The sequence below is a fragment of the Mus musculus genome, chromosome 11 (genome assembly GCF_000001635.26).
Source record: "Mus musculus strain C57BL/6J chromosome 11, GRCm38.p6 C57BL/6J".
Taxonomy (NCBI): domain Eukaryota; kingdom Metazoa; phylum Chordata; class Mammalia; order Rodentia; family Muridae; genus Mus; species Mus musculus.
The window spans coordinates 51,302,432-51,328,379 of record NC_000077.6 but is presented as its reverse complement, the minus strand read 5'-3'; the positions used below and the strand labels follow the sequence as shown (position 1 = coordinate 51,328,379).

The 25,948-nt window shown below is 45.8% G+C and overlaps 1 protein-coding gene across 2 annotated transcripts in view; it reads right to left on the bottom strand.

Annotated features, from left to right (window-relative positions):
• Positions 1 to 25,948, bottom strand: part of Col23a1 (collagen, type XXIII, alpha 1) — a 294,247-nt gene that overhangs the window by 255,546 nt on the left and 12,753 nt on the right. For both annotated transcript variants that reach the window (XM_011248983.3, NM_153393.2), the window contains exon 2: positions 11,418 to 11,484. In XM_011248983.3, coding sequence (XP_011247285.1) covers positions 11,418 to 11,484 — 67 coding nt within the window. The remainder of the gene's footprint in view (positions 1 to 11,417; positions 11,485 to 25,948) is intronic.

The window sequence follows — 25,948 nt, the reverse complement described above, 5'->3', positions numbered from 1 at the left end:
ATATAGGTTCTGTATATATGTCTTTGGTCTCAAACCAGAATGTGAATTTTTGTGCTCTCCAGCCCGAGTGGGAACTGAAGACCCTGCTTTCCCCCATGATTCAGACACATGGCCCACACATAGGTCTCCCTGATTGACCTCCTGGCCATATGGAGACTTTAAGGTAAATCTCTTCCCCTCTTCATGGCTGTAGTCCTCAACTTAACTGTAACTCAGCATTCAGCTTTAGAATGATTCCAAAGCCGTGTGTGTTAAAAAGTCCATCAACCTTTTAATTAAGCTGGGCTTGGTGGTATGCCCAGCCCTCAGGAGGCAGAGGCAGAGGCAGAGGCAGAGGCAGAGGCAGAGGCAGAGGCAGAGGCAGAGGCAGAGGCAGAGGCAGAGGCAGAGGCAGAGGCAGAGGCAGAGGCAGAGGCAGAGGCAGAGGCAGAGGCAGAGGCAGAGGCAGAGGCAGAGGCAGAGGCAGAGGCAGAGGCAGAGGCAGAGGCAGAGGCAGAGGCAGAGGCAGAGGCAGAGAAACATCTGAATTTGAAGCCAACCTGATCTATAGAGAGAATTCCAGGCTAGCGAAGGCTACAGAGTAAGATTCTGTCTCACCCCCCTCTCCAAATTTCACTTTAGTTTTGTGCAATATGTCCCTCTCTTGATATTTAGTAAGCACAGCAAGTCGCAGTCCCTAGACATCCCCGTGACAACAAGGGGCGTGCTAGATGGCCTAGGTTGCTAACTAAGTCCTTGATAGCCCAGACTTCTCCATGTTTGCCATTTCTGGCATTTCTTCTGTTCATCTTACTGTTAACCATGCTTTCAAGGTAGTGTTGAGTACTCTGTAAATAGATGCATCATAGGAAAATGGCACCCTTAGATTTTCTTCTAGGGGGGCGCATATCATATTTTTCTCCATTCTCCTCTTATGTGTCTAGTTTTCCTTATTCTGTGATGTGTGTGTGTGTGTGTGTGTGTGTGTGTGTGTGTGTGTGTGTGTGCCTATAGTGCTGGACATTCCTAGGCCCCCAACATGCTGACAAGCACTTTACAACAGGGCTGTATCCCCAGCTCTTTTAAATTTGTTCTGTTGTTTAAAGATCTCATAAAGCTGCCCTGGCTACCTTTGCACTCTCTCGGTAGCCCAAGCTGGCCTTGAGTTTGCAAGCCTCTTGACTCATTGACCCAAGGGTTTGGTTTTTGTTTGTTTGTTTGTTTTGTTTTTGTTTTTTAATTCTGTTAGAATTCTACAGAATTTAATGAAATAAATGGGCTCCCTCTGGTGGTCACGAGAAAAGCTCCAAATCCCAAAGGTCAGACTCTAGTTGCATTTCAAGATCTTTATGGTGCTGGGCACATTCGATAATTAATAGACTCGGAGTGGCTAGATGACATCGGGAGAGAAGACTTCTAATTAGCATTTTCCACTCGTCAGTGAATCTACCAATTGGTTTGTAAAACCACAGCCCCAAACTATGCTCACCACATCTCCTGAATCCAGTCCTGTTTCAGGTTAGGGCAACTTCCACCCCCACCCCCTCCCTGCCCCAGGCCTTGCAGCTCCTGTGATCTCCGTCTGCTCCCCTACCGGTACCATGTTTGTGACTCTTTACCACGGGTCCTGGTGTCTCTGCAGCTCTTCTCCCCATCAGTACCCAGGGCCCTCCTTCACCTCCTCAGGACCTCTTCCCAGGAAAGGCCATTGCCACATGTTTCTCAGTGCTTCTCCACAAATCAGGCACCACTCTAGGTTCAGAGGATGTGACCATGATCAAACAGAGACAGTGCCTCCCCTGAGCACCCTCTTAGGGGCCTCTGTGATGCATCCAGATCTGCAATTCCAGTCTGCCCTCCTGCCACTTCTAGGGTCCCCCTCTTGAAATAAACTCTACTCAGACACTCCATGGTGCATCCCACAGCACACAGCCCCACTCCTTGCTAGCCCTCAGCTCATCTTAATCCCCACAGCTGCCTTTCAACAAGAGTTTAAACTTCATGCTTCCCTTTTATCTTGCTCAGGATGTCAGGCCTCAAGGCCCTGTGACCCTATGCAAGCTGGTTAACATGCCAACCAGTCTTCAAAACTCTACCCAGCTCCTACCTCCCCAGTGAAGGATTCTGCTCTCTGCAAACCAACCTGTCTGTATAGATCCTCTAGCCTCAGCAATGTCTCCTTTTAACTTTTGTAGGACTTTTCTTTGTACTACACAAGTTTACTCCGTTTTTTTTTAATTGATTGATTCTACAACTTGAAGCATCTTCTTCTAAGGATGGGTTTGCAGCGGACCCTAACGGTCTTATATGTCACCCTAACTAGGACTGGACATGTGAGTAAATGAACAAATAACCAAACGGACTGACATCTGTGCACAGAAGAGTGTGGGAAATGCGATGACATCGTTCTCCAGAGAGTTCTGGCACACGCCCATGCGCACACACATGAGGGATAAGAGCCCAGCTCAGGGTTGAAGTGCTTGTCTAGCATATACAAGGTCCTAGGTTCTATCCTCAGCATCACTGCAGAGAGGAGGGAGGGGGAGCTAATTTAAAGGGCTGGGGGAAGCTCAGAGTCAGATTGCCTACTCAGCACTCACAAGGCCCTGGGTTCAATCCCCAGCTCAGAAAAAAAATTAAAAATGACTGCCGGGCACGGTTGCTCACCCCATAACCCCAGCACTGGAGAAGCTGAGGCAAGAGGCCTGCAAAGTCAGGTTGAGCCAGGATTAAACCAGGAGGCCCTGTCTTGAAAAGAGTTCAGCAGCTGTAAAACCCGGCTATGGGATGCTCTCCTAGCACGTGTGAGGCCCCAGGTTTAACTTCTAGCACTGAAAAGAAGGAAGGAAAGAAAGAAAGAAAGAGACAGAGAGAGAGAGAGAGAGAGAGAGAGAGAGAGAGAGAGAGAGAGAGAGAGAGAGAAAGGAAGGAAGAAAGGAAGGAAGAAAGAGGGGGAAGAGGGAGGGGGAGATGGGGGAGGGGGAGATAAGAGGAGGGAGGAAGGAAAGATGGGGGGGAGAGAGAGGGAGAGAGGGGAGGAAGGAGGGAGGAAGATAGATCAGACCCGAAGATTGCCTTCAGCTCTGTCTGCTGTGGTTAGTTTAGATAACACCTTTACAGACACTCAACCTTTCCACAATATCAAGTCAGCTGGGATTTACCACTCCTGGGGGAATATATATATATATATATATATATATATATATATATATATATGCATATATATATATATGTGTGTGTGTGTGTGTGTGTATATATATGTGTGTATATGTATATATATATGTATATATATCATACATATACAATTTCAAAAATGTGTCAAATGAACATAATTTCTTGTTTGAAGAGCGCAAGCTCTCTTCCCTAAGCTCATTCTTACTCTACACCAATGGAGCGAAAACCCGACCACCAGTGGCTTTACCGCTCAGAGCGTTCTGCTTAGTAACACTCTCCACAAATTACAGCCACTCTCATCAGCTCATGTCATGTCCACACCATGCTTGGTGTTTAAAGAAAGGACTTCCACACGAGTGGGGAATTTCTACCTCTCACGTACACATTTGTTCCTTTCTGGAAATGGCTTACCATCCCGCCCCGCCAATCCCCCATGAGGTAAGTCCAGCACACACCATCTGGAGGCCACACGCAGCATCCCTGCAATACCACACAGCAATGCAGAAGGGCACAAAAAGACAATGGCGAAGATTACCACTTTTCCAGAAAGTTCCTGAGACTGCTCAAGGCAGGTGGAGTCTAATTAGAAACAAGCCTGAAGGGACAGAAGTGACAGGCTGTGCTCAGGGTTTCCGGATTCTGGTAGCATCTGATTGAATGGTTTCCAGCCTTGTGATTTCCTGTCTGTTTCTCTTACTCCTCGGTCACCGGTATTTTCTCACCCATATCCCAGGAAAGCACGAAGGTATAACTGACCAGCCCAGGAGAGCATGCTGGTGTAACTCACCAGCCCTTTGTTCTCTCCTTCCAGAGCATTCCCAGGCAATGTCTGCACCTTCTCTCCCCTCTCCATACCTGGGTGACCACATGGATCTGAGCTCATGACAATCAAGAGCTTCCTCTTGAGATGTGGAGGGGAACCTTTGCTAGGTGTTCACTCATACATTCGATCTTGACATAATCCCACGAAGTAAGTACCCTGTTTACAAATGAAAGACTGAAGCAAGTCCTGGGCACTGCACACCTATAGTACTAGAACTCAGAAGCAGAGGCAAGAAGGCCAGCATCTACTACATAGCAAATTTAAAGAGGGCAAACAAAGTCCTTGGGTGCCTGAAGTAGAGCCGGTCTTTGGCCAAACCCAGAATCTGTCTACTGTCACAATAAGAACCATCTAGCCATCTGTCCCTGGTACAAGCCTAACGGGTCATCTACTGTTTACCTAGATGTGTGAATTTTCTCTTGTTCTGGGAACAGAACTCTGATCTTCCTGGGGTAGCTACTGTCCCCCAAACCATGTTTCTAGTAGTCAACTCTCCCTCATAGCTGCATGTGTGTGTATGTGTATGTATATGCATGTGTGCACCTGTGTTCATGTGTATATACCTGTGTATAGATGTGCACATGTGTCCCTGAGTATGTATATGCACGCACCTATCTGCGTGTGTGTGTGTGTATACACAGTGTCTGTGTGTGCATATTCGTGTATGCATGCGTGTGCATGCATATATATGTGTGTACCTATATGCATGTGCGTGTGCATGCATGTGCATGTATGTGCATGAGTGCAAATGAGTGTGTGTGTGTGTACATGCATATGTTCTCCAAATCTCTTCCTGGCCTCCTTTCACCTTAAGTACCACTCTCTGAAGATCATCTCATGCTGAGGCACAGGGAAGGGTTAAGATTTCAGGTATGAATTGAAGAGTTCTCACAGTTTAGCCCTCAATACCTCCCGGTCTCCAGTCATAGGGGCTGGTGAGGAAGGACAGTGCTTATCTGGGGTGGTGCTAATCAGGATTGGCTTAGCCACAGCTATTGGCAGTCACCTTCCTACAGAGCAAGCACCCCGAGGAAAGGCAGCCTGAGAAGGACAGAGACAGAAGGTGAGTGATGGGGACAGTCCCTAAGCTCAGGGGCTCCTGAAACCAGGTCCATTTCTGAGCCCTGCACTTTAGCTATGGGCTTGATATGTTTCCAGTGTTGCATTATTCACAAAGGATGGTCAGAAGTTATTAATGTTCTCATGCCAAACAAGCAGCCAACAAACCAAGGAGGACGCTGTTTCCAGGACCCATAAGGTGAGCCATGAAGGGTCAAGATTTGAACCCAGTCCTCTCAGGCTTTAAGGTGCTGGCCCTGAGGTATCCCATGGGAGAAACACTACATCATGGCTATTCTTAGCCCAATGCAGGCCGAGTCCCACAGAGCACACTTCATTGTCAACCTGGTCAGTTTCTCCACAAACAGAAGGCATATGTCCTTCCATCCCAACCATAACCCAAGTGTGAAGCAACTCCTGACTCAGGAAGAGGTTCAGACAAAGCCAGAGTCAGACAACAAGGTTATATGCAGGCTTTCATTTCTCCATCACAGGATGGATGCAGTTTGGTGCATATTGTAGACCCTATAGACTCTATAAAGACACAGGATGAGAAAAAAAACAAAAAAAAAACAAAAAAAAAAACAAAACAAACAAAAAAAAAACCTCTCATGTCCTACAGGGGAAATGAGCTGAGTACAACTCAGGGCATCTCAACCCTGTGACAGGATCCTGTCATTAAACCAAGATGAGGCAGCACTAGCTCTATATGATATGATATGACATGATATAAGCCTGAGATCATATCCAAGAGAAACAGTAAACCCCAGAAGGCAGTACACAGCAAACAACACATGATCCAAAAGTGCCAAAAAGCTAGAGAATGGCTGGATGGCACACAGATAAGCCTGACACATGATAACTGGGGATATATATGTATATGCTATGGGCTGAACTGTGAGAACTCTTCAATGGTATATGTATATGTTTATATATTTATACATATACGATATAAACTCAATGTAAGTATAAAATATGCTAAGAAATGTGCTTAACATACATTATCTACCAAACATCACAGCTTCGTGAAGCTTAAGTGTGCTCTGACACATATGCTTGCTAAAGTCGGGCAAAAGCCTATTCTATGATAAAGTTTAAAATGCCTCATGGATTTTACCAAGTACTGTTTTGAGAGTGAAAAACTAGTATGGCTATACAGGCATATTTTTGTGAAAGTTGAAAAATTATAAATAAGCCAGGCATGGTACTATGCCGCTGCAATCCCAGCTCTCAAGGGACAGAGGCAGGAAGATCAGGAGTTCAAGGTCATCGGCTACACAGTGAGTCCTTGGCTAGGTAGTTCAAGGCCAGTAGTCTGGGCTACATGAATCTCTCTCTCTCTCTCTCTCTCTCTCTCTCTCTCCCTCTCCCTCTCCCTCTCCCTCTCCCTCTCCCTCTCCCTCTCCCTCTCTCTTTCTCTCTCTCTGTGTATGTGTGTGTGTACATATGTATGTATATATGTAAATTACCCCTGCAGCAGGTTCTCCAGTGCTGCAGCTACCAGCCATACATGGTGACTTAAATGAAAATTAGTTAAAAGAAAATAAATCTTAGAATTCAGGTCCTCAACTGTATAAGCCATATTTCAAGGGCTCAAAAGTCCTATGAGAGGAGATGGAGAGCTGGGTTGGGGGATGAGCACATACTGCTTTTGCAGAGGACACAGTTTGTTCCCAGCACCCTCTTCTGTCCTCCACAGGCACCTGCAACTCATGTGCACATCCACACCCCCATAATTAAATAATAAAAGTAAATATTTTTAAGTGATATGTGGTTAGTTACAGCTTCACTATCAGATGATGCAAACATACAGTGTCATGAGTGTTCCACAAGGCCAGACTGCCCTTGATCTGCCCTTGACCTGCCCTTGACCTGCATTAGTGTCTTTGCTATTGCTATGAAAAAATATTTTGACAAAAACAACTTAAGGAAGAAAGAGTTTATTGTGGTTCACAGGTCCAGATTCCACAACCTCCCTGAACAGTGCCACCTGCTGGGAAGTGAGTGTTTAAACACATGATCCTGTGGGGGACACATCACAGTCAAACCAAAAGAGGAGGGGCCTCTGAAATGGGGAGGAGATCCAGTGGGAGTAGGGGTGAGAGGACTGTGCTCTAGCATAGCATTTGTAGTACTTCAAATTGTTTATTATGTCGTATTTTGCTCTCCTTTCAAAAACATATTTTAAAACTTCAACCACATTTAACCTGATCATAGGTCCAGAAAGCTGGAGGCTAGCAGGATCAGGAAACTGGCTGATCATGAAGAATACAGTTGCAAGATCCTAATCTTAATTTTTGCAAATCCCCTCCCCCCATCTCAAAGTTTTACTTTCTTCATTTTCAACTGCCCACTGTCAACCAAGGTCCAGAAATATTAAATGGAAAAATCCCAGAAATCAGTAATGTCAAACCACACACCATTCTGAGTAGTGTGGTGAAGTCTCCCATCATCCTGCTCCTTTTCAGGATGAACCATCCCTTTGTTCAGTCCATCCATGCTGTATATGCCACCCCCTGCTAGTTGCCTAGCAACTATCTCAGGTACCACATTGGTTGTCATGGTACCTCAGTGTTGGTGTTCCAGGCACCCTTATTCTAGCATTAGCCCCACAGTGCAAGAGCATTGAGCTGACAATTTCAACATTTCAAGGAAAACTACAAAATGTTTCCTTTAGATAAAAAGAGGAGAGCATGATAAGACATTTTGTAAAAAAGCCCCCTCCCATAACCTTTACTCTATCTGTTGTATTTAATAGCTGTTGTTTATGTCTTGTGTCTAACCTATAAGTCACACTTTATCATAGGCATGTGTCTTGCTCAGGGTCACTATTACTGTGATAAAACAATATGACTAAAGAAAACTGGGAAGGAAAGAGTTCATTTGCCTTACACTTCCACAGCGCTGTTCATCATTGAAGAGAGTCAGGACAGGAATTTAAACAGTGGAGGATCCTGGAGGCAGGAGCTGATGCAGAGACCATGGAGGGGTGCTACATACTAGCTTGTTCTGCCTACTTTCTTATAGAGTCCAGGACCACCAGCCGAGAGATGGCAACCTCCTACAATGGCTTGGGTCCTCTCCCATCAATCACTAATTAAGACAATGCCTTACAGTTGAATCTTATGGAGTCATTTTCTCAACTGAGTTTCCCTCCTTTCAGATAACTCCAGTTGGTGTTAAGTTGACATACGACTAGCCAGCACAACATGTGTATGTAGAAAAAAAATATACACACCTATATATACACACACACATATATACACACATATATACATATACATCAATTATGTAAATTTAGTATATGAGGAATTGCATACACATATATGGGATTAGATAGTATCCAAAGCTTCAGACATCTGTAGGGGTCTTGAAGAACATTCTCTACCAGATAAGAAAGTGCTGGGGACTAAAAAGACCCTATTTTCAAATAAAATCTTATTCCCAGGAATCAAACACTAAAATTTGACCATATCTTTTTGAGGAAACCAGTCAGATACACTGTGTCATTTTATAGATGAGGTGAAGGCTCAAGAGCCCTTCACCCATCACAAGCCACAGAGTCTATTCAGCGCAGACCTGAAAGTCCTCCCACAATAGACCTGGGAATAAGGGATGGCCATCTTCCTGCTTGAAGCTCCCCAGGCTGCTCTGCGCCTGCACAGCCAACTCACAACAGGCAATGCTTACAACAGGCAACACACAAAGCACTGCCCATCTTTGGTTATCTGCCTGCTCTGTGCTAGGACCTGACAAAAGATTACACTGTTTCCCAGGGGCATGGGAAGGAGCTGGGTGATGACCTGCCAGTGTCTCAGATCAGATGGGGACCCAAGCTACAGAGGGCCCTCTGAGTCTCCAGAGTCCTAAAGTCTGCAGGGCCCCTTTGATCAGAGCTTAAAAGAGAGGGAGCAAACGCAGGCCCATGGTGCTGCAGTGAAGGGTCTTTCTGGTCTCAGACAATGCATGCCAGACTGCTGGGGCTTTGTGTTCATGAAGGACTCAGAAGGCTTAAGTTAGAACTTAGGCTGTGTGTGTGTGTGTGTGTGTGTGTGTGTGTGTGTGTGTGTGTGTGTGTGTGACAGGATGTGAACACAGGCAGGCAGGGGGCCTGTGAGACAATGCTGCTATATCCCAAGAGTTGCATTAACTGCAGCATCGCAGCCAGACACCCCCAGGACAACCGAAGCAAGCCCCACTCACAGCCTCCTCCCCCTCCTCCCCTCCTTCCTCCTCCTCTCCCCACATCCCTTCCATATTTGAGACTTGTGAACATTCTGTTGACAAGCATGGCAGACAATGGTCTCATTGTTGGCCACACCTACAAATATCAATAATCAAACTTTCACCTTAGGATTTTTTTTTATTCCACTCTATAACAGCTTAGAAATTCAAAATGCTGATTGTAAACTGTAAAACTATATCTCATGAATGGCTATGCGTCCCAGTTTAAAGACACACTAATAGGAGCTGGGCTCAGTGGTTTTGAGTACTTGATACTCTTTCAGAGGACCAGAGTTTTGTTCCCAGCACCCATACCAGCATATCAGGTGGCTTATAACCACCTATAACTCTAACCCTAGAAGATCTATTACCTTTTTCTGAATTCTGAAGGCATCTGCACGCACACACACACACACACACACACACACACACACACACAAATAAATCTTAAGAAACCCCACACTTGTTCACATAAATCATATGAATATAAAAGAGTCCCTTGGAATCTATGGGAGACTACTTCAATGATTCTGTCCATCCCCCTACATGGTGTGTAAGTCCTTTATATAGAACAGCATTGTATTTGCATATACATTTACGTATCATTTGCATATATTCACATCACATTTGCATAACATTTACATTGTATTTTGCATATGCATTATATTTGCCTAGGCTTTGCTGCTTCTTGTATATTTAAATCATTTCAAGATGCCCTGTAATATACAAGTAGCTGTTATAGTTGTTAGGAAATGACCTCTATTTGGCTGAATCCCTGGTTAATCCATAGATAAGAGGCCATGGAGATGGACTAGACATAATGTAACAGAAATAATGAAGGAAGAGAAGAAAGATAACCTCATTTTACATATTTTATAAATCATACCAAAAATTTCATTTATGGGTCCCCCATTTAAGTAGAATTTCTTATTTCCAAGCTACAAATATCACTACCAGCCACATTCTTTTTCCTCTTTAGAACCTCAGTGTGGACTTAAAGGCTTCAACTCAACCATAAAATCTTCCAGAGGCCAGAGACAGAACTTCCCATCAGATTCACCAAGCTCCTAACCCTAAGACATGAATGACTTCCCGGAGCCTTGAAGTAAACTTGCAGATGCTGATGGGGGCACTAGTTCAGCTCTCACCTGTTCTATACTAGTTACAGAAGCCACCCTTGGGGCTGGGGAGATGGCGGAGTTGATGATGGGCTCGCTTTACAAGCATAGGACCCAGGTTCAGATACCATGTAAGAAGCTCTGTGGGTTAGCATTCATTGCTATCCCAGTGCTGGGGAGGACAAGAGAATCCTGGAGCTCCTGGTCAGCCAGGATGGCTCCAAGTTCAGTAAGAGACCCTGTCTCAAAAACTAAGGTGTCTGAAGACACTCGCCACTAACCACTGACCTCCACATACATGTGTACAAACACATGAACATATACATACACACACCCACAGAGAAAACCCTTCTAGCATGAGCCTCTCCCTCCCTGTGTCACAGCATCCTATGCAAGGCGCAGTCTGACCTTGAAAGCCCAGGTGGAAACTCTACACTAAACTCTTAGCTGTGGTCACACAGTGCTCCATGCAGTCCTTCCCACTTTGCATCTGGATTTGAGCCACATGGATGCAGCTCTCAGAAGCCCCAGGTTTATCCGTGACCCTCCTACTCCACACCAGCATAACAAAGAGACTTGATCACCCAGATGCCCCAGATGGACTCTTCTGGTACCGTCTTCTTTGTCTACAAAAAGCAGCAACAACCAAAACATAGTGCAGGCTCGCCAATTGTTCCCTTCCTGTATCGGTGCGCGCGCAACACACAGCAATCATGGAGCAGAAAGGGTAGCTCCTTCCGCTCATTCTGAAGACCCATTCAGAGGCTAGCCCTTTCCCACCACGCAGCCTCTCTTCAAAGCCAGTTTTAATGTTCCCTGAGCGCCTCAATGCCATTGATCAAAACACAGCAGCCCATGTGGCTGGAGTCTTTTGTCAAATCAACTGCTGAGAAGGAAAGGTATCGGGATGGTCCCCAGAGGGCCCCGGCCTGGACCACCAGACTGTGCTCTCGATTGAGGGTGATCTGAACATTTTACAACCGTATGGCAGAGAGAAGGGCCAGGCCTCCAGAGATCAGAAGCCATTGAGGATCACTTACCAGGGGGACAGATGCACTCAGATGGGGCTTCTCGAACTGTCCTGAGCTTGGCGACTCCATCCAACTTCTGAACCGAGAAGACAAAAAGTTGGGGGAGAAGATGAGTTGCAGGACAGAGGAGTGGCAAACCCCACAAGGGTATTAAATGATCTACAGTGGTGGTGGTATTTTCCGGGCCACTTCTTAAAAGGTCATTAAACTCTCCAGGCAGTTCTCGAATGAGAAGAAAAGCAATCATAAACACTGAACATTTCTGAATATTTCTGAAGACTCCTCAACAGAAGGTGTCAGGTCTGTGCTGTGTTACTCCACATGCAAACACAATAAAGCAACAGAGGTGGCTTCCTGCCAGGCAAGGGAAGCCAAAGGGAGGGGGAATAAAAGCGGCTTTGGGGCAGGGATGGATTAAAACTGGCCCTTGCAGCAGCTCTCTGGGCTCCCAAGAGATGTCCTCTCCTCACCCAGGATGCTCCACAAACTCTCTATACCATAGTCTTGGATGTGGGAATCCTGGCCTAATTCACTATGACATTTTCCTTTCTTCCCTCCTGGGGGATCTTTGGCCTAGATAATTCGGTTCAGTAGAATTTAACAAAAGTCTCTATGCATACCCAGCCCTGTGCTGGACATGGGAGAGAAGAAAAGAAATACCACAGGGATGGGTACGCTACAGTAGTAACTCACAGGACAGCTCTGGTGTGCTCATGGCCTGATTTGACTTCCTGGCAAATCTTTGGTTGCTGGGAATTGAATCCAGGACCTCCTACTGGTTAAGCACATGCTGCACCACTAAGCTACCCAGCCATGGGGCAACTTCTGTGGCCAGAATTAAGGTCATCCCAAGTGAGGAGATGCAAGCTTGGAAGAAGCTAGGTTCAGAGAAAAGTGACTGACCCGCCATCTCATCCCGGAGGAGCCAGGGCTTAAGTCCTAAAAAGATACAGAGGGTATTAACTCTTTTCTTCTTTTGGCATGCAGGTAGCAGTGGTGGCGACGGTGGCTCTGTGTGTGTGTGTGTGTGTGTGTGTGTGTGTGTGTGTGTGTGTGTGTGTGTAAGCTATTAAGGAACCCCAAAAGCCAACAAAGTAAAGGTACTCATCTGTTAACTTGAGCTATATAGTGCATTTATCAGATTCAAACATAAAGATGCAAATTCAGGAACTAAATTTCCTAATGATGATGGCTCAGTAGTTAAGAGCATTTGCTGTCCTTACAGGGGGCTGACATTGAGCAACTCAGAACTGCTTGTAAATCCAGCTCCAGGGGATCTGATGCCCTCTTCTTGCCCACACACACACACACACACACACACACACACACACACACACACACACACTAAGTACATGCCTACTACTGAAGGGTGTTTTCTCCAGCCTGAGAGGTAATTTTTACACACTGTGACGCAGGAAGGGAAATGAGAACAGGGCAGGGGCAGGGGTTCTATGTTTGGTTCTAACAAAGTCAAGTCTCTGAGCCTTCTATTGGGCCCATTCTGTGCTTCCTTGTAAAATTTACCGCTAGACACAAACCCTGTTATGCCACTTTAGCACGCACCCCCAACACCCATCCCAGCCTTGGTATCTGACCATTCCAGAATCCTAGTGGGGTTCTTCACTCTCCATCAGCCCCCAGATGATATCTGGTCACCCTGGCCTATTTTCAGCAGAAGTCTAGTCCCGTCTGGTGAGTTTAACCAGACCTCCCTTTTGGTTAATACTTGATCTACTGACTGTCCACCTTGGTCCTTGGCTATAAAACCCCACTTGCTATGATTTATTTAGAATTGATGCTGCCATTCAATGCTTTAACAAGGACCCCTTGTGTGCATGTATGTGAGAGTGTGTGTGCACAATCGAGTACGCGCACATGTGCTACACACATGTGTGCATGTATAGAAACCAGAGAACATTAGGTATCTTTGCCTTAATTTTCTCACTGAGACAGCAGCTCAACATTTTGGTTAGACTGGCTGGCTGGGGAGTGCCGGGTGTTGGGTGCTGGGGTTACAGGTGTGGGTGACACACTAGGCTCTAACACGGGTGAAGAAGCTCCAAACTCAGGCCCTGTGCTTATATAGCAGAAAATTTACCCAATGGGTCATCTTACAAGACTCAAAACCTTTTTTCTTTAACAGTACCAGGTTGGGGTTTCACAGCTATGGGGCCCCAGCCAAGGCCAAGCGGCCTCTGGCGGGAGCAGCCCAGGCTCAACAGCTTGAATCTAAAACCTATTGAGAACACTTTTCATGGCCTGGAAAATATCTTTCACCTCACGATTTAAAATCATAAAAATAAATATTTTTTTTAAAGAATTGAGCTGAGCCTACAAAGTGAATAAGTAAAACAATAATAAATAAATTAATTAATAAATAAATTAATTAATTAATAAGAAAAAAAAGAGAGAATTGGGCTGAGTGTGGCAGGAATCTAGAGTCCCAACTACTCAGTCGCTCTGGCATCGGAGGCAGGAGGGTTGTTTGAGCCCAGGAATTCCAGATCAGCTTAAACTATACAGTGGGACCCCAGTTCAAAGACAAAAGCAAAACAAGAATAAAAGTGTGGAATCATTTATTTCTGTGAAACATTGTAAATAAAGCCATAAAACATTCCTATCTTTTGGCTGAAAATTCCTGTTCTAGGGCAGTTTCTCCAAAATAATCCCCAAGAATAAATCATGAAAGGATGTGTGTGTGTGTGTGTGTGTGTGTGTGTGTGTGTGTGCGCGCGCGCGCGTGTGTGTGTGTAGGTTAGGGTTAAGGGTTACGGGTTAGGGATATATGGATATAGATATGTTACTGGGCAATGGGGATGGATTAGGGAAGGATGGAGATCCCCCTGATGAAACTGTTACAGTCAGGAGCTAGCATCAGGAAGACAAGTGTGACAAGCAGTCAGGTTCATAATGTGACATAAATACCATCCAAACAGAACCCAGTGAAGCTGCACTGATGTGTTTCTTGGTTTTGTTGTTTTTGTGTTTTGTTTTTCAAGACAGGGTTTCTCTGTGTAGCTCTGGTTGTCCTGGCACTCACTTGGTAGTCCAGGCTGCCTCAAATTCAGAGATCTGCCTGCCTCTGCCTCCCGAGTGCTGGGAGTAAAGGCATGCCAAACTCAGTCCATTTTTTTCTGTTGTTTTATTTTGAGACAGACTCTCAGATAACTGAGGCCTCAGAGTCGCTAGGTAGCAGAGGATGACTTTGCATTTCTTCAGCTTCTACTTCCTAAGTGTTGGGACTACAGGCAAGTGCTAGTAAAACAAACAAACAAACAAACAAAGACAGCTGTTCTCTCCTGGACATTTCACTGCAGGATCGTGGTACACAGATTCCATAAACAGCAGAACAAAGGCCTATCTGGGAGCAAACAACATTGTTAAACATTCTCTGCCCTCCTTCCTCCCTCAAGGAGAAAGGTGCACACAGGGCTCATTGCTGCAACAGTCATCAGTGCAGCATTTCCCCACTGCCTCAAACACCAAGCAGCTGCTGATGCTGATGCTGATGCTGATGGTGACAGTGGGTAGCGCTGAGGTATCATCATGACTAAAGATTTGTATGTGGCAGGCTCTGTGCCAACAACCTTCAACTCTCCTGGTCATGCCCGTTCACAGGTGGGAAAATTGCGAGAAGGAAAGTGACAGGTTTAGATCCGAATCTTAGTGTCAGCTGACTCTAAGCCAAAGCATGACGATTTCTGTTCCCAAACAATTCTCATGTCTCCCAAAAGCCAGGCCCCAGGAGCTATGGGGCCAGTTCGACAGATGAAATGCTTACTTATGCAAGTGTGAGGACCTAGGTTTGAGCCCTATCATCCACGTAAAAAGCGAGGTGCGTGCAGTGCTGATGCAGGAAAAGCAGAGACAGGCAGGTCCCCAGAGCTTGTTGGGAAGCCAGCCTAGCCAAACCAGTGGACCGCAGGACCCAGTGAGTGTTGCAAAAAACAAGATGGAGTGCTTTTGAAGGATAGCTGAGATTGACCTCTGACCTCCATGCACACACATGTACCCGTATGCATACACACATACACATGCACCTAAATATATACACACACATGTCCCCCAAACCTACTCTAATAGAAATCAGGTCTATGTTTGAGAAAGGTTGGCAGAGGGGAAGACACTGAGTCCAGGAGGTCACACAGGATGCTGAGCCTGCCTGTATGAAACAGAGTACTATCATAAACACAGAGTTTCTATCATAAACACTGCTCAGAGGTCCCCCTCATCTCCAGGGACTCATGCCACAAGCTTCAGTGGATGCCCCAAGCTGCAAATCGTATCAAATCCTATAGAAGTAATAGTTTTCTGTGCATATGATAAAATTTGCCAGCTAGAGAAAGAGAAAGAGATTCATGACTACCAAGAGTAAGATAGGACGATTACAGCAATGTATTGTAACAACGTGTGTTAGCAATGCTGCGCTCTCTCGGGGTATTAGACTGCACTGCCTTCTTATTCTTGTGATGCTATATGACATGATGCACGACCTACATTAGGCAGGCAAGGAGAAGGACATGGGCATTGTGACACAGAGTGAGGTTACGAATGACCTTCAGATGCTTCCTCAGGAGGGCCATCCTGTGCTTCAGGCGACCCTAGGTCATCCGTGGATGAAAACGCCAGGTGGGTAGCACATACCATGTAGATGCCGTGGAGGAAGACGTGATTCATATCCCAGAATCAGGGGGATGGTGTGAGATTTCATCACGCCACTCAGAGCAGTGTGCAATGGAAAACTTATGAGCTGTTTATTTCTAATTTATTTTTTATTCATAATGTTCAGACTGTCATTAGTCACGGCAACTTTAATCATGGTAAGCAAAACCATGGGGCAGGGAGAATTACTGTGTGTCAGGCCCTTGAAGAAGGTAGGGATGTGGCTGGTGCAGGCAACGTTGCGAAGTGTAAGGTAAAGATGAAAGCAATTATCCACAAACCACGTGCTCTAGTCAGCTAAGCTGCTTCTCACAGGGCTTCGGATGAACAGCTCTGAAAGTGCTTTACATGCGTATTAGAACTGAGAAAAAGACATAAACGCAGGGTAATGAGAGGCAGGTGTACTGCTGTCTGAGAACTAAGCTATGAACCAGCAAAGCTAGAAGCCCGAATTTACCCCAGTTCGAAGCCAGAGCCGTCACTGGGAGGGCATGTCCATGCTGTGAGATAGTCCCAGAGATCTGCCGAGGGTCCATCCCGGTAGTAAGTGGAGCCCTAGTGAGTGGAAACTACTCGGGGTAGGGAAAAGAACCACTGCAAAGGACTTCAGGAAAGGGTAGCCGGAGCACACTCAGGGAAGCAAAGGGCACTGTGTCCAGGAGTGGACTCCATAGCACACTCTCCACAATGTGCTACACATCAGGCATCTGGAAGGTCCTGTCTCAGCAGCAGGAACAATCAGTCTCATGTTAGGTCATGCATCACACGGGCATATACAAGTGTTCCTGTACCATTGTAATGTCGCTAAAACAGTCCTCTGACTTATGACATCATCCCTATGATCACAGCACAGTACCTTACACATGCTTGTGGGGATGCTGATGAGAGCATGCCTACTGTGGCATACACAACCCATGGCATCAAATGGCCACACGGAACCCCTCTCCTATGCCTCTACATCTGTATGCACTCCCATGTTGCCGTGACAATGAATTCACTCTATTGGAAACCGAACTACATTTCTTGTTTTGTTTTTTATAGGTTATTTTTCCTTGCTTGTTTTGAGACAGGCTCTTTCTAGGCTGGCCTTAAATTCCCTCAGTAGCTAAGGATGACCTTGAAGTAGATAAGGAGACCCTGAAGATGCTATGGATGACCTTGAACTCCCTATCTCTTTGTCTCTACCTCCCAAGAGCTGGAAGTACTGTCATGAGCCCTGATGCTCAGTGCTGGGGGTTTAATGCAGTGATGGAGATTGTCACGTGTGCTTGGCAAGTACTCCTCAAAGTGAGCTACGGACTCAGGATGGCTCAGCCATAAAGACATGGGCTGCCAAATCTGACAACATGAGCTCAATTGTTGTCCTGGGACTCACATGATAGAAGGAAAGAATTAACCCCCAGCAAGTTGTCCTCTGGCCTCCACATATGTGCCATGGAACATGAACCCCCTCACACACACACACACACACACACACACACACACACAGAGAGAGAGAGAGAGAGAGAGAGAGAGAGAAAGAGACAGAGAGAGAGAACCCACAGAGACATATACACAGGCATGTACACACATAATACATACACATATGCTAAAATGTAATTTAAACAAAGAACAACTGAGTGTCACCCTCAGCCCCTAAAGTTCCATCTTGAGCTGTGACAGCAAAGCTCCTGCATATTTATAGAAACTTTAAAACTCCAACACTCAATAGAAATTACCACCAGGAAAATCGGGGCCAGGATGAGAAAAATCAATTAATCAAAACCCCACAATGGCTGCAGATGTTGGAATTAGCACAGGAAGATGTAAAACAACTACTGCAACCGAGTGCATGTGTTCCAGAAGGGGAGCCACCAAGGACATGACAAAGACCCAAATTAGAATCCTGGAAGTGAAAATGGCCGAGTCTGAGATGAAGAACATGACGGAGGGATTGATGGCAGATTGACTGCAGAAGCAGAGACCAGTGAGCCAGGAGACAATAGAAAGCATCCACATTGAACAAAGAACATTCTGGAAGAGGAGAAAGAGAAAAGAGCAAGGGGACCTTGGGGCTTCAGGAGGCCAACTATGCGTTGTGGGAGCCCCGGAAGGAGAAGAGAGAGAAAGAAATAAGAAGTACTTGAAGAGGCAATGTTCAAGAATGTTTTCTAACTTGATGAAAACTACAAACCCAGGCTGGAGAGATGGCTCAGAGGTTAAAAGCACTGAGTGCTCTTCCAGACGTTTCCAGTTCAATTCCCAGCAACCACATGGTGGCTCACAACCATCTGTCATGGGGTCCAATGCCCTCTTCTGGTGTGTCTGAAGACAGCTACAGTGTACTCATATAAATAAAATAAATCTTAAAACCCCTACAAACCCATTTATCCAAGAATCACAATAGAAAGTAGACAATAAGCAATAAGAACAGTTAGCTGAAGGATGGCAAGATGGCCCAGAAAGTAAAAGTGCTTTCTGAACAAGCCTGACAACTGGAGTTTGATCCCTGGAACCCATGGTGGGATAAAGAACCAACTCTCAAAAAGTTTTCCTCTGACCTCTGTAAGTTTGACATGACAGGCACACCTGCAGATCTCCCTCCCTCCCTCCCTCCCTCCCTCCCTTCCTCTCTCCCTCCAGTTAGGTGTGGTGATTCATATCTGTAATCCCAGAATGTGAGAGGCTGAGGCAGGAGGAGTAGCAGTGAGCCACATCCTGTCTCAAAACAAAAATAAAAATTAAAAAAATCACAATAAGCTATGTTATAACTATACTGCTTAAAATCAATGATAAAGAGAAAAATCTTAAGAAGTAGCCAGAGGTGAAAGAAAATTAGACGTGTGGATATTGGAATTTTCACATGATGTTAACAGGAATGCGAAGCGTAACATCTCTGAACAACTTGATTGTTTCTTACCGTGAGCCAGGTGTGGTAGGCTACATCCAGAGTGCCAGCCCTTGGGAGGCCAGGTGAGGAGCATCACCAGAAGTTCAAGTCCATTCCAGGGCACATAGAAAGTTCTAGGCTAACATGGTTTAATGAGTGAGGTCTTGGCTGGACATGATTGTTCATGCCTCCAATCCCAGCACTCGGGCAGGAAGATCACTGTGAGCTGGAAACCAGCCTGGGCTACACGTGAGTTGAGGCTAGCCTGGGCGATGGTGTAAGATCCTATCTCAAAAACCAAAACAAGGGCCAGCAAGTCTAGCTTATTAAGTATTGGTGTTTATTCAGTTCCCAGGATCTACAAGGTGGAAAAAGAGACATGGACATGTATCCACATACATGATACACATACTAAATAAATAAGTGGGGAATATGTATATGTATATATATATATATATATATATATATATATATAAAATGAAAACAAATCAAAAGTAACAGAAATCCTGTGATTCTTGATGGGCTGGCAGAAGGATGGGAAGAAGTAACGTCAAGCAAGCATGAAGAAATTTGGAGGGTTACAGCTACAGGCAAGAACTTGATTGTTGGAAAGGTTCCCAAAGCACAAATGTATCTAAATGTATCAAATTCTCCCAAATGTGTGTGCAAATGTGTCTAAATGTATCAACTTGTACAATTTAACTAAATAACTGTCCTTGTAGGTCAATCACAAATTAAGAAAAGCAAAAATGAAAAAATTCCACATTCCTATTGCCCTAGGCTTGGGTGGTTTTGGAGGCAGAGGGCAGGTGTCCTGGGGTCAGTGAGCATCTCACTGAACTTCAGATCGCACTCCAGGTAAAACCTCCCTGCAAAGGCAAACACAAACTAGAGAGCAGCTAGGCTGGCCCAGGCATTTGGCAGAGGCTGCCAGACTATTCTGGAAGGAATGTGGGTTTAATCAGTGACTCCCATCAGCTCGCTGAGTGACTCTCTTCCAAACCACATCAGCCGGCAGATTTCCTGAGGACTGCTCGTTCCCAAATGCATGCTAATGTATTGAAAGGGGTGGTCTACAAACAAAATCCAGCTCTTTGGGAAGCCTCCATTCACGTTCCTATTCATTCACTTTGAAGGGCACCCACCACTTCCCATCGGCCTCACTGTGAGGGTCCTTCACATGGAGCTGAGGCCCTCCTGCTGGATAGATGGTTTTTACCACAGCATTTGGCTGCTCGAAGAGACCCCTCAAGCTGCCGGGAGACAGAGAGGCTAATGACAATCAGGGTCCCCATAGTCTGTGCCACTTGTCAGGCTCTGCCTAAATATCTAACCATCATTTCTCTGCTTCCAGCTCACACCAGCATCCTGTATCCAAGGAGGTGGGTTGCAGGTGGCTGAGGACAGCTATAACTGTTGCCGAACACAAAACTATGAAGTTTACTCAAAAGGTTTTAATTTTGGAGAGATGGCTCAGTGGGCAAAGTGCTTGCCATGCAAAGATAAAGATCTGGCTTTGATCCCTAAAACTCAAAAAAAAAAAAAAAAAAAAAAGAAAAGAAAAAAAACCAAACCCAGGTATGAAGGTGTAAGATAGCAATTTGGCAATGGGAGGGCAGCAGGAGGGGGGGTACGGGGGGGGCAGATGACAGGGTGTTTCTAGGGCTTGAGAGCCAGCTGGTCTAACCTCACTGGTAACCTCTAGGCTCAGGGGAAACCTTATCTTAAACTTAGGATTCCCAAGATATAAGATACAATTTGCTAAATGCATGAAACTCAAGAAGAACAAAGACCAAAGTGTGGACACTTTACCCCTTCTTAGAATTGGGAACAAAACACCCATGGAAGGAGTTACAGAGACAAAGTTTGGAGCTGTGATGAAAGGATGGACCATCTAGAGACTGCCATATCCGGGGATCCATCCCATAATCAGCTTCCAAACGCTGACACCATTGTATACACTAACAAGATTTTGCTGAAAGGACCCAGATATAGCCGTCTCTTGTGAGACTATGCCTGGGCCTAGCAAACACAGAAGTGGATGCTCACAGTCAGCTATTGGATGGATCACAGGGCCCCCAATGGAGGAGCTAGAGAAAGTACCCAAGGAGCTAAAGGGATCTGCAACCCTATAGGTGGAACAACATTATGAACTAACCAGTACCCCGGAGCTCTTGACTCTAGCTGCATATGTATCAAAAGATGGCCTAGTTGGCCATCAGTGGAAAGAGAGGCCCATTGGACTTGCAAACTTTATATGCCCCAGTACAGGGGAACACCAGGGCCAAAAAGTGGGAGTGGGTGGGTAGGGGAGTGGGGGGAGGGTATGGGGGACTTTTGGGATAGCATTGGAAATGTAAATGAGGAAAATACCTAATTAAAAAAAATATATATAAAGAAGGTGACAAGCTCGTGAGAGGCTCAATAGGGAAAGGTGATAACCCAAGTTCAATGCCTAGCTGGAGCTAGCCCAAAATATAATTTTAATTAAAAAACAAAACAAAACAAACAATCAAAAAAACTGGTAGATTGTTACAGAGGAAGAGAGCTGATGTCAGTCTTGCTTCACACACCTGTATGCATATGCACACATACAAAACATTGTGGGTTCCTTGTAAATCGATTACATGGATCTGGAGTATAACCTCTGAAGACAACACATCATGTCACCATGCTTTGGGAGGAAGATGCTGTGAAGTTTCCTTTCCCAGGTCAAGCCTGAACATGATGATGTCATAGGCTAAACAGCCTTCCCACCAAGTTTCTACGGCAACGTCCTGATCTCTAGTAGCTCAGAACATGCCTGTGTTTGAGGGTGGGGTCTTAGAGAGTTAGTTAAGGTAAGATAAAAATGAGACCCTGACCCAAGGGTCCTAAAGGAGGGGACTGAGACACAGATGCACACAGAAGAAAGCTGACAGGCGGATACAGCATGTGCAAGCCAAGAGTGGCCTCAGAAGGAACCAACCCTGTCAACACGGTGATGCCAGACTTCTAGTCGCCAGAGTTGAGAGAAAATCCATTCCCTGCTCTTCAAGCCACCCAGCCCGTGATGCTTTGTCATGGTAGCTTAGCACACTAATGCCGACCAGGACTCACAGACCTCCCTCCCCCATCCTGACTCTGTTCGCTCTCCAGAACCTATGAGGACCCAAAAGAAGGAAAAGTTAGGAGGCTGGGAGGACCAGCAAGCAGGGCCGAGTGTGTTTCTACTTCCTCTGGCTCTAGGGAACAGCTAGTGAGGTCACCAAGAGGATTCTGCACTAGACACCAACAGTCCTGTAACCATGACTCCAGGTTAGCAAGGCAAAGGGTTTTAAGGGGCCTAGGGCTTTGCTGCACCCTGCTGGGTGTACCTAAAGAGAACTCACTGCATCCCCACAGAAACCCAGTGAGGCAGATTTTGTAGTTCCTTTTCCAGGCCTAGAAAAGCCACCTCTAATGCCTACAAAGGAAGTACAGAGGGCCCAGTGTAAGGGGGATCTTGGGGAACCTGGGTGGAAAGAGCACAGGTTAGACCTGTAGGCGCATGCCAGTCACTCTGCTGGATTTCTTTGCAGCTCCCCAACATTGTGTGCGTACATGCAGACCAACTCTCAAGCACTCCCATACATGCACAAACTCTCACAGCCATACATGTATGCATTCATGCACACATCCATGTGCATACATGAGGCATATAGCAACATTTACATGCAAGCATTCGCACACACATACACAGTCACACACTTGCATATGGTCACATGTAGACATGCACACTCACATTCAGGTACCCTCACACATATGCACGTGCACACTCATGAGCACATCTGTACGTATGATTGCTCATTCACATCATGTCACACTCTCACATACGACTTTCCCAGTGCCACCATGGGCTTACCCTTTATTGACCACACCACAACTTAGGTCTGAAGACAAAGACATCAAGGATGGTAACAGACCTTCATCACACAAAAGGTAGCCATTCAGATGAACAGACCATGGCTTCTTTGTGGAGTGTTTTTCCCAGGAGGACCAAACTTGAGTCAGTTTCATTTAAATTGCTTTTTTTCTTTTTTTAAAGAAAAAAAAACCAGACTACATTTTAATTGCTTTATGATTTGTTTCACAACTAAAAGTTGGAAATAAATTCCATTTTGGACGTTCACACTGCCCATCTGAAAGCACCCCAGCCCTGGCCCTCTCAGCCCAGATTTCCTGGCTGCATCAGGAAAATAAATTCTCTCATTTACAAACGTGAATTGAAGCAGATGTGTGAAGCCTCTGGTTCCCCAGGTTTATCACGAGCACGTAGGCATTTGTGCTCCATTTCGAGATCCCAGAGCCAGACGAGCTTATCAGTGAAAGCAAGCACTGTGCTCATCACAGTGACAAATGCATAGCTATTTCCACGAGCACCTTGGCTTTTATGTTTTGGTCATAAATATGATTTGTTTTGTTTTGTTTTTCGAGACAGCGTTTCTCTGTGTAGCCCTGGCTGTCCTGGAACTCACTTTGTAGACCAGGCTGGCCCCGAACTCAGAAATCTGCCTGCCTCTACCTCCCGAGTGCTGGGATCAAAGGCATGCGCCACCACACCCAGCTATAAATATGATTTTTTAACTTCATGGGAAGTCTCTTTTTCTGCACAAATGAAAAAAAAAAAGCCAGAAAAATAGTTTAGTTCTGTGTTTGCTTTTGCTATGTTACTAAGCAACACTTCTCAGTCCTGCGGATTCACAATCTAAAGGTGATATATATGATACATCTCACATATACCAAAAGAATCACAGTGTTAAGGGAGTTTGTGTTGTATGTTGTTTTGTTTGGGGCATTTTGAGATAAAGTCTCCCTGTGAATTCATATACCTGACTCCATCTGCCCTTGAACTTGTCACTACGCTGCTTCGGCTTTCTAGGTGCCGGAATTACAGGCGTGTACCACCATGCCCAGCTAAAGGATCATAAGGTCAGCTATGTAGCCTTGAGACTCCTCTCCAGTTAGCCAACAGGCCTATGCAGCCACTCTAGGCTCAATAAAGAAAGCGTTCTGGAAGGAGGAGCGCTCACTTTTTCAGTGCTCACAATGCACAGAGCACTTCCCACTTTACTCCCACGGAAACCATGCCAGGCAGGCACTACAGTCCCTGTTTAACAGATGAGCACACTGAAGTTTAGAAGAAGTCAATTATTCAAAGTCACCCAGCTGGGAAATGGCCGGGCTGGGATGGGAACCTGGGTCTGCTTAAGGCTAACGTCTTCCATACCGCCCCACACATCCATCACTTACAGATGTCCGAAAGGCTGTGCACACTGGCAGAGCAGGCTGCTGCCCCTGCTACTCCGCACTTAATGGTGGCTCCCCCCAAGGTCGGTCACAGGGCTGGGAAAAGGGCACAGAACAAGAAGTCTGGGGAATGGGTTCAGATGCATGACCTCAGAGGTTCTGATGTCACTGCTCCTCTGTGGGAGAGTGACTCTTTTCCTCATAGAACGGAAGGATCAAAGGCTACTGGAGGTGCTATTGAGAAGCTGGGGGCCACACATGCAAAACTATTCACACAGGTGGACATATAAAGGGGCTATAGTGTAGCTTGGTGGTGGAGTGACTGTCCTTGACGAGAGAAGTATCATCCCTAGCAGTGCATGGAAATTGTGGGTTTTAATGGGGGCAGGGACTCCGCTGTCTTCCTCTAAGCCACACACTGCCGTGACAGTCTTTAAACTCCATCTGCAAACCTACTTCTTTCCTCAGTGGTTTGTGCTAGGTCCCAAAATATGTTTCTGGACATCAGGAGGAGATGTTTTCTGAATACTTGTGTCAACAATTATAGATTAAAGCTGGGCTGGCAGGATGGTTCAGTGGTTAAAGACACATGTAGGCAAGCCTGGCTATATGAGTTGGAACCCAGATACTATGTAGCCAAAACCACGACCCACTTCCTGGAGGGGATCCCCCATCCCAGCTTCCTTAGGTTGTCCTGTGACCTCCATGTAATATCCCCCAAACAAAATAAATAAGCATAAAAATAAAGATTAATTCTGACCCTATACATAGGACAAGCAAGAACTGGAGATTGTGTGCGGCCACTGGAGAACTTCCTCAGAGGAGTTGACTTTTTTCTGCATAACTGGAAGTCAAGCATAGTCCAGTGGTGGTGGTACACACCTTTGATCTTACCACTAAAGAGGCAGAGGAGGGCAGATCTCTGTGAGTTCAAGGCCACCCTGGTCTACAGAGTAAGTTCGAGAACAGTATGAACTACATAGAGAAACCCTGTTGTGAAAATAAAAAGAAAGAAAGAAAAAAGAAGAAAGGAAAGAAAGGAAGGGAACAAGGAAGGAAGGAAGGAAGGAAGGAAGGAAGGAAGGAAGGAAGGAAGGAAGGAAGGAAGGAAGGGAAGTTGAGTATGGAACAGGCCCTGATGCCTGGCACATACCATTTTACAAGGTCTCTGTCAGCCTGATTCTGGGAAGAAGTCTGTGGCTCTTTCCATCTTTCATTAAAGGCCTCCTTCTGCTTTCAGTGGGGACAAATGCAGAATAAGGACAGGAAACCAACTTTGCCCACCATGAGACTGGAGGCAAGACTTCACAACGGAGCACTAGCCTCAGAGGATCATGGGAGGACACAGGTCGAGACAACTATGCTAAAACAAGGACTGGGGGAAAAGCCCCATGCTTAGTCTGTTTAGCTCTCTGTTGTGGCATTAAAGCACTGACCAATAGAACCTGGGGCAGGAACGGGGTGATTTGGCTTACAAACTGTCTAGCATCGAAGGAAGTCAAGGCAGGAGCCTGGAGGTGCAGACAGAAGCAGAGGCCATGCAGGGACGGCACTCACTGACTCGCTCCCCATGGCCTTCCCATGTTGGTCATCAATCAAGAAAATGACCTAGAGACTTGCCTATAGGCCAGTCTGACGAAGGCAATTCCTCAACCAAGGCTCTCTTTTCTCTGGTGACTCCACTTTGTGACAAGTGACAAAAGCTGACCAGCACAGTGATAAAGTGTTTGCCTGCTATCCA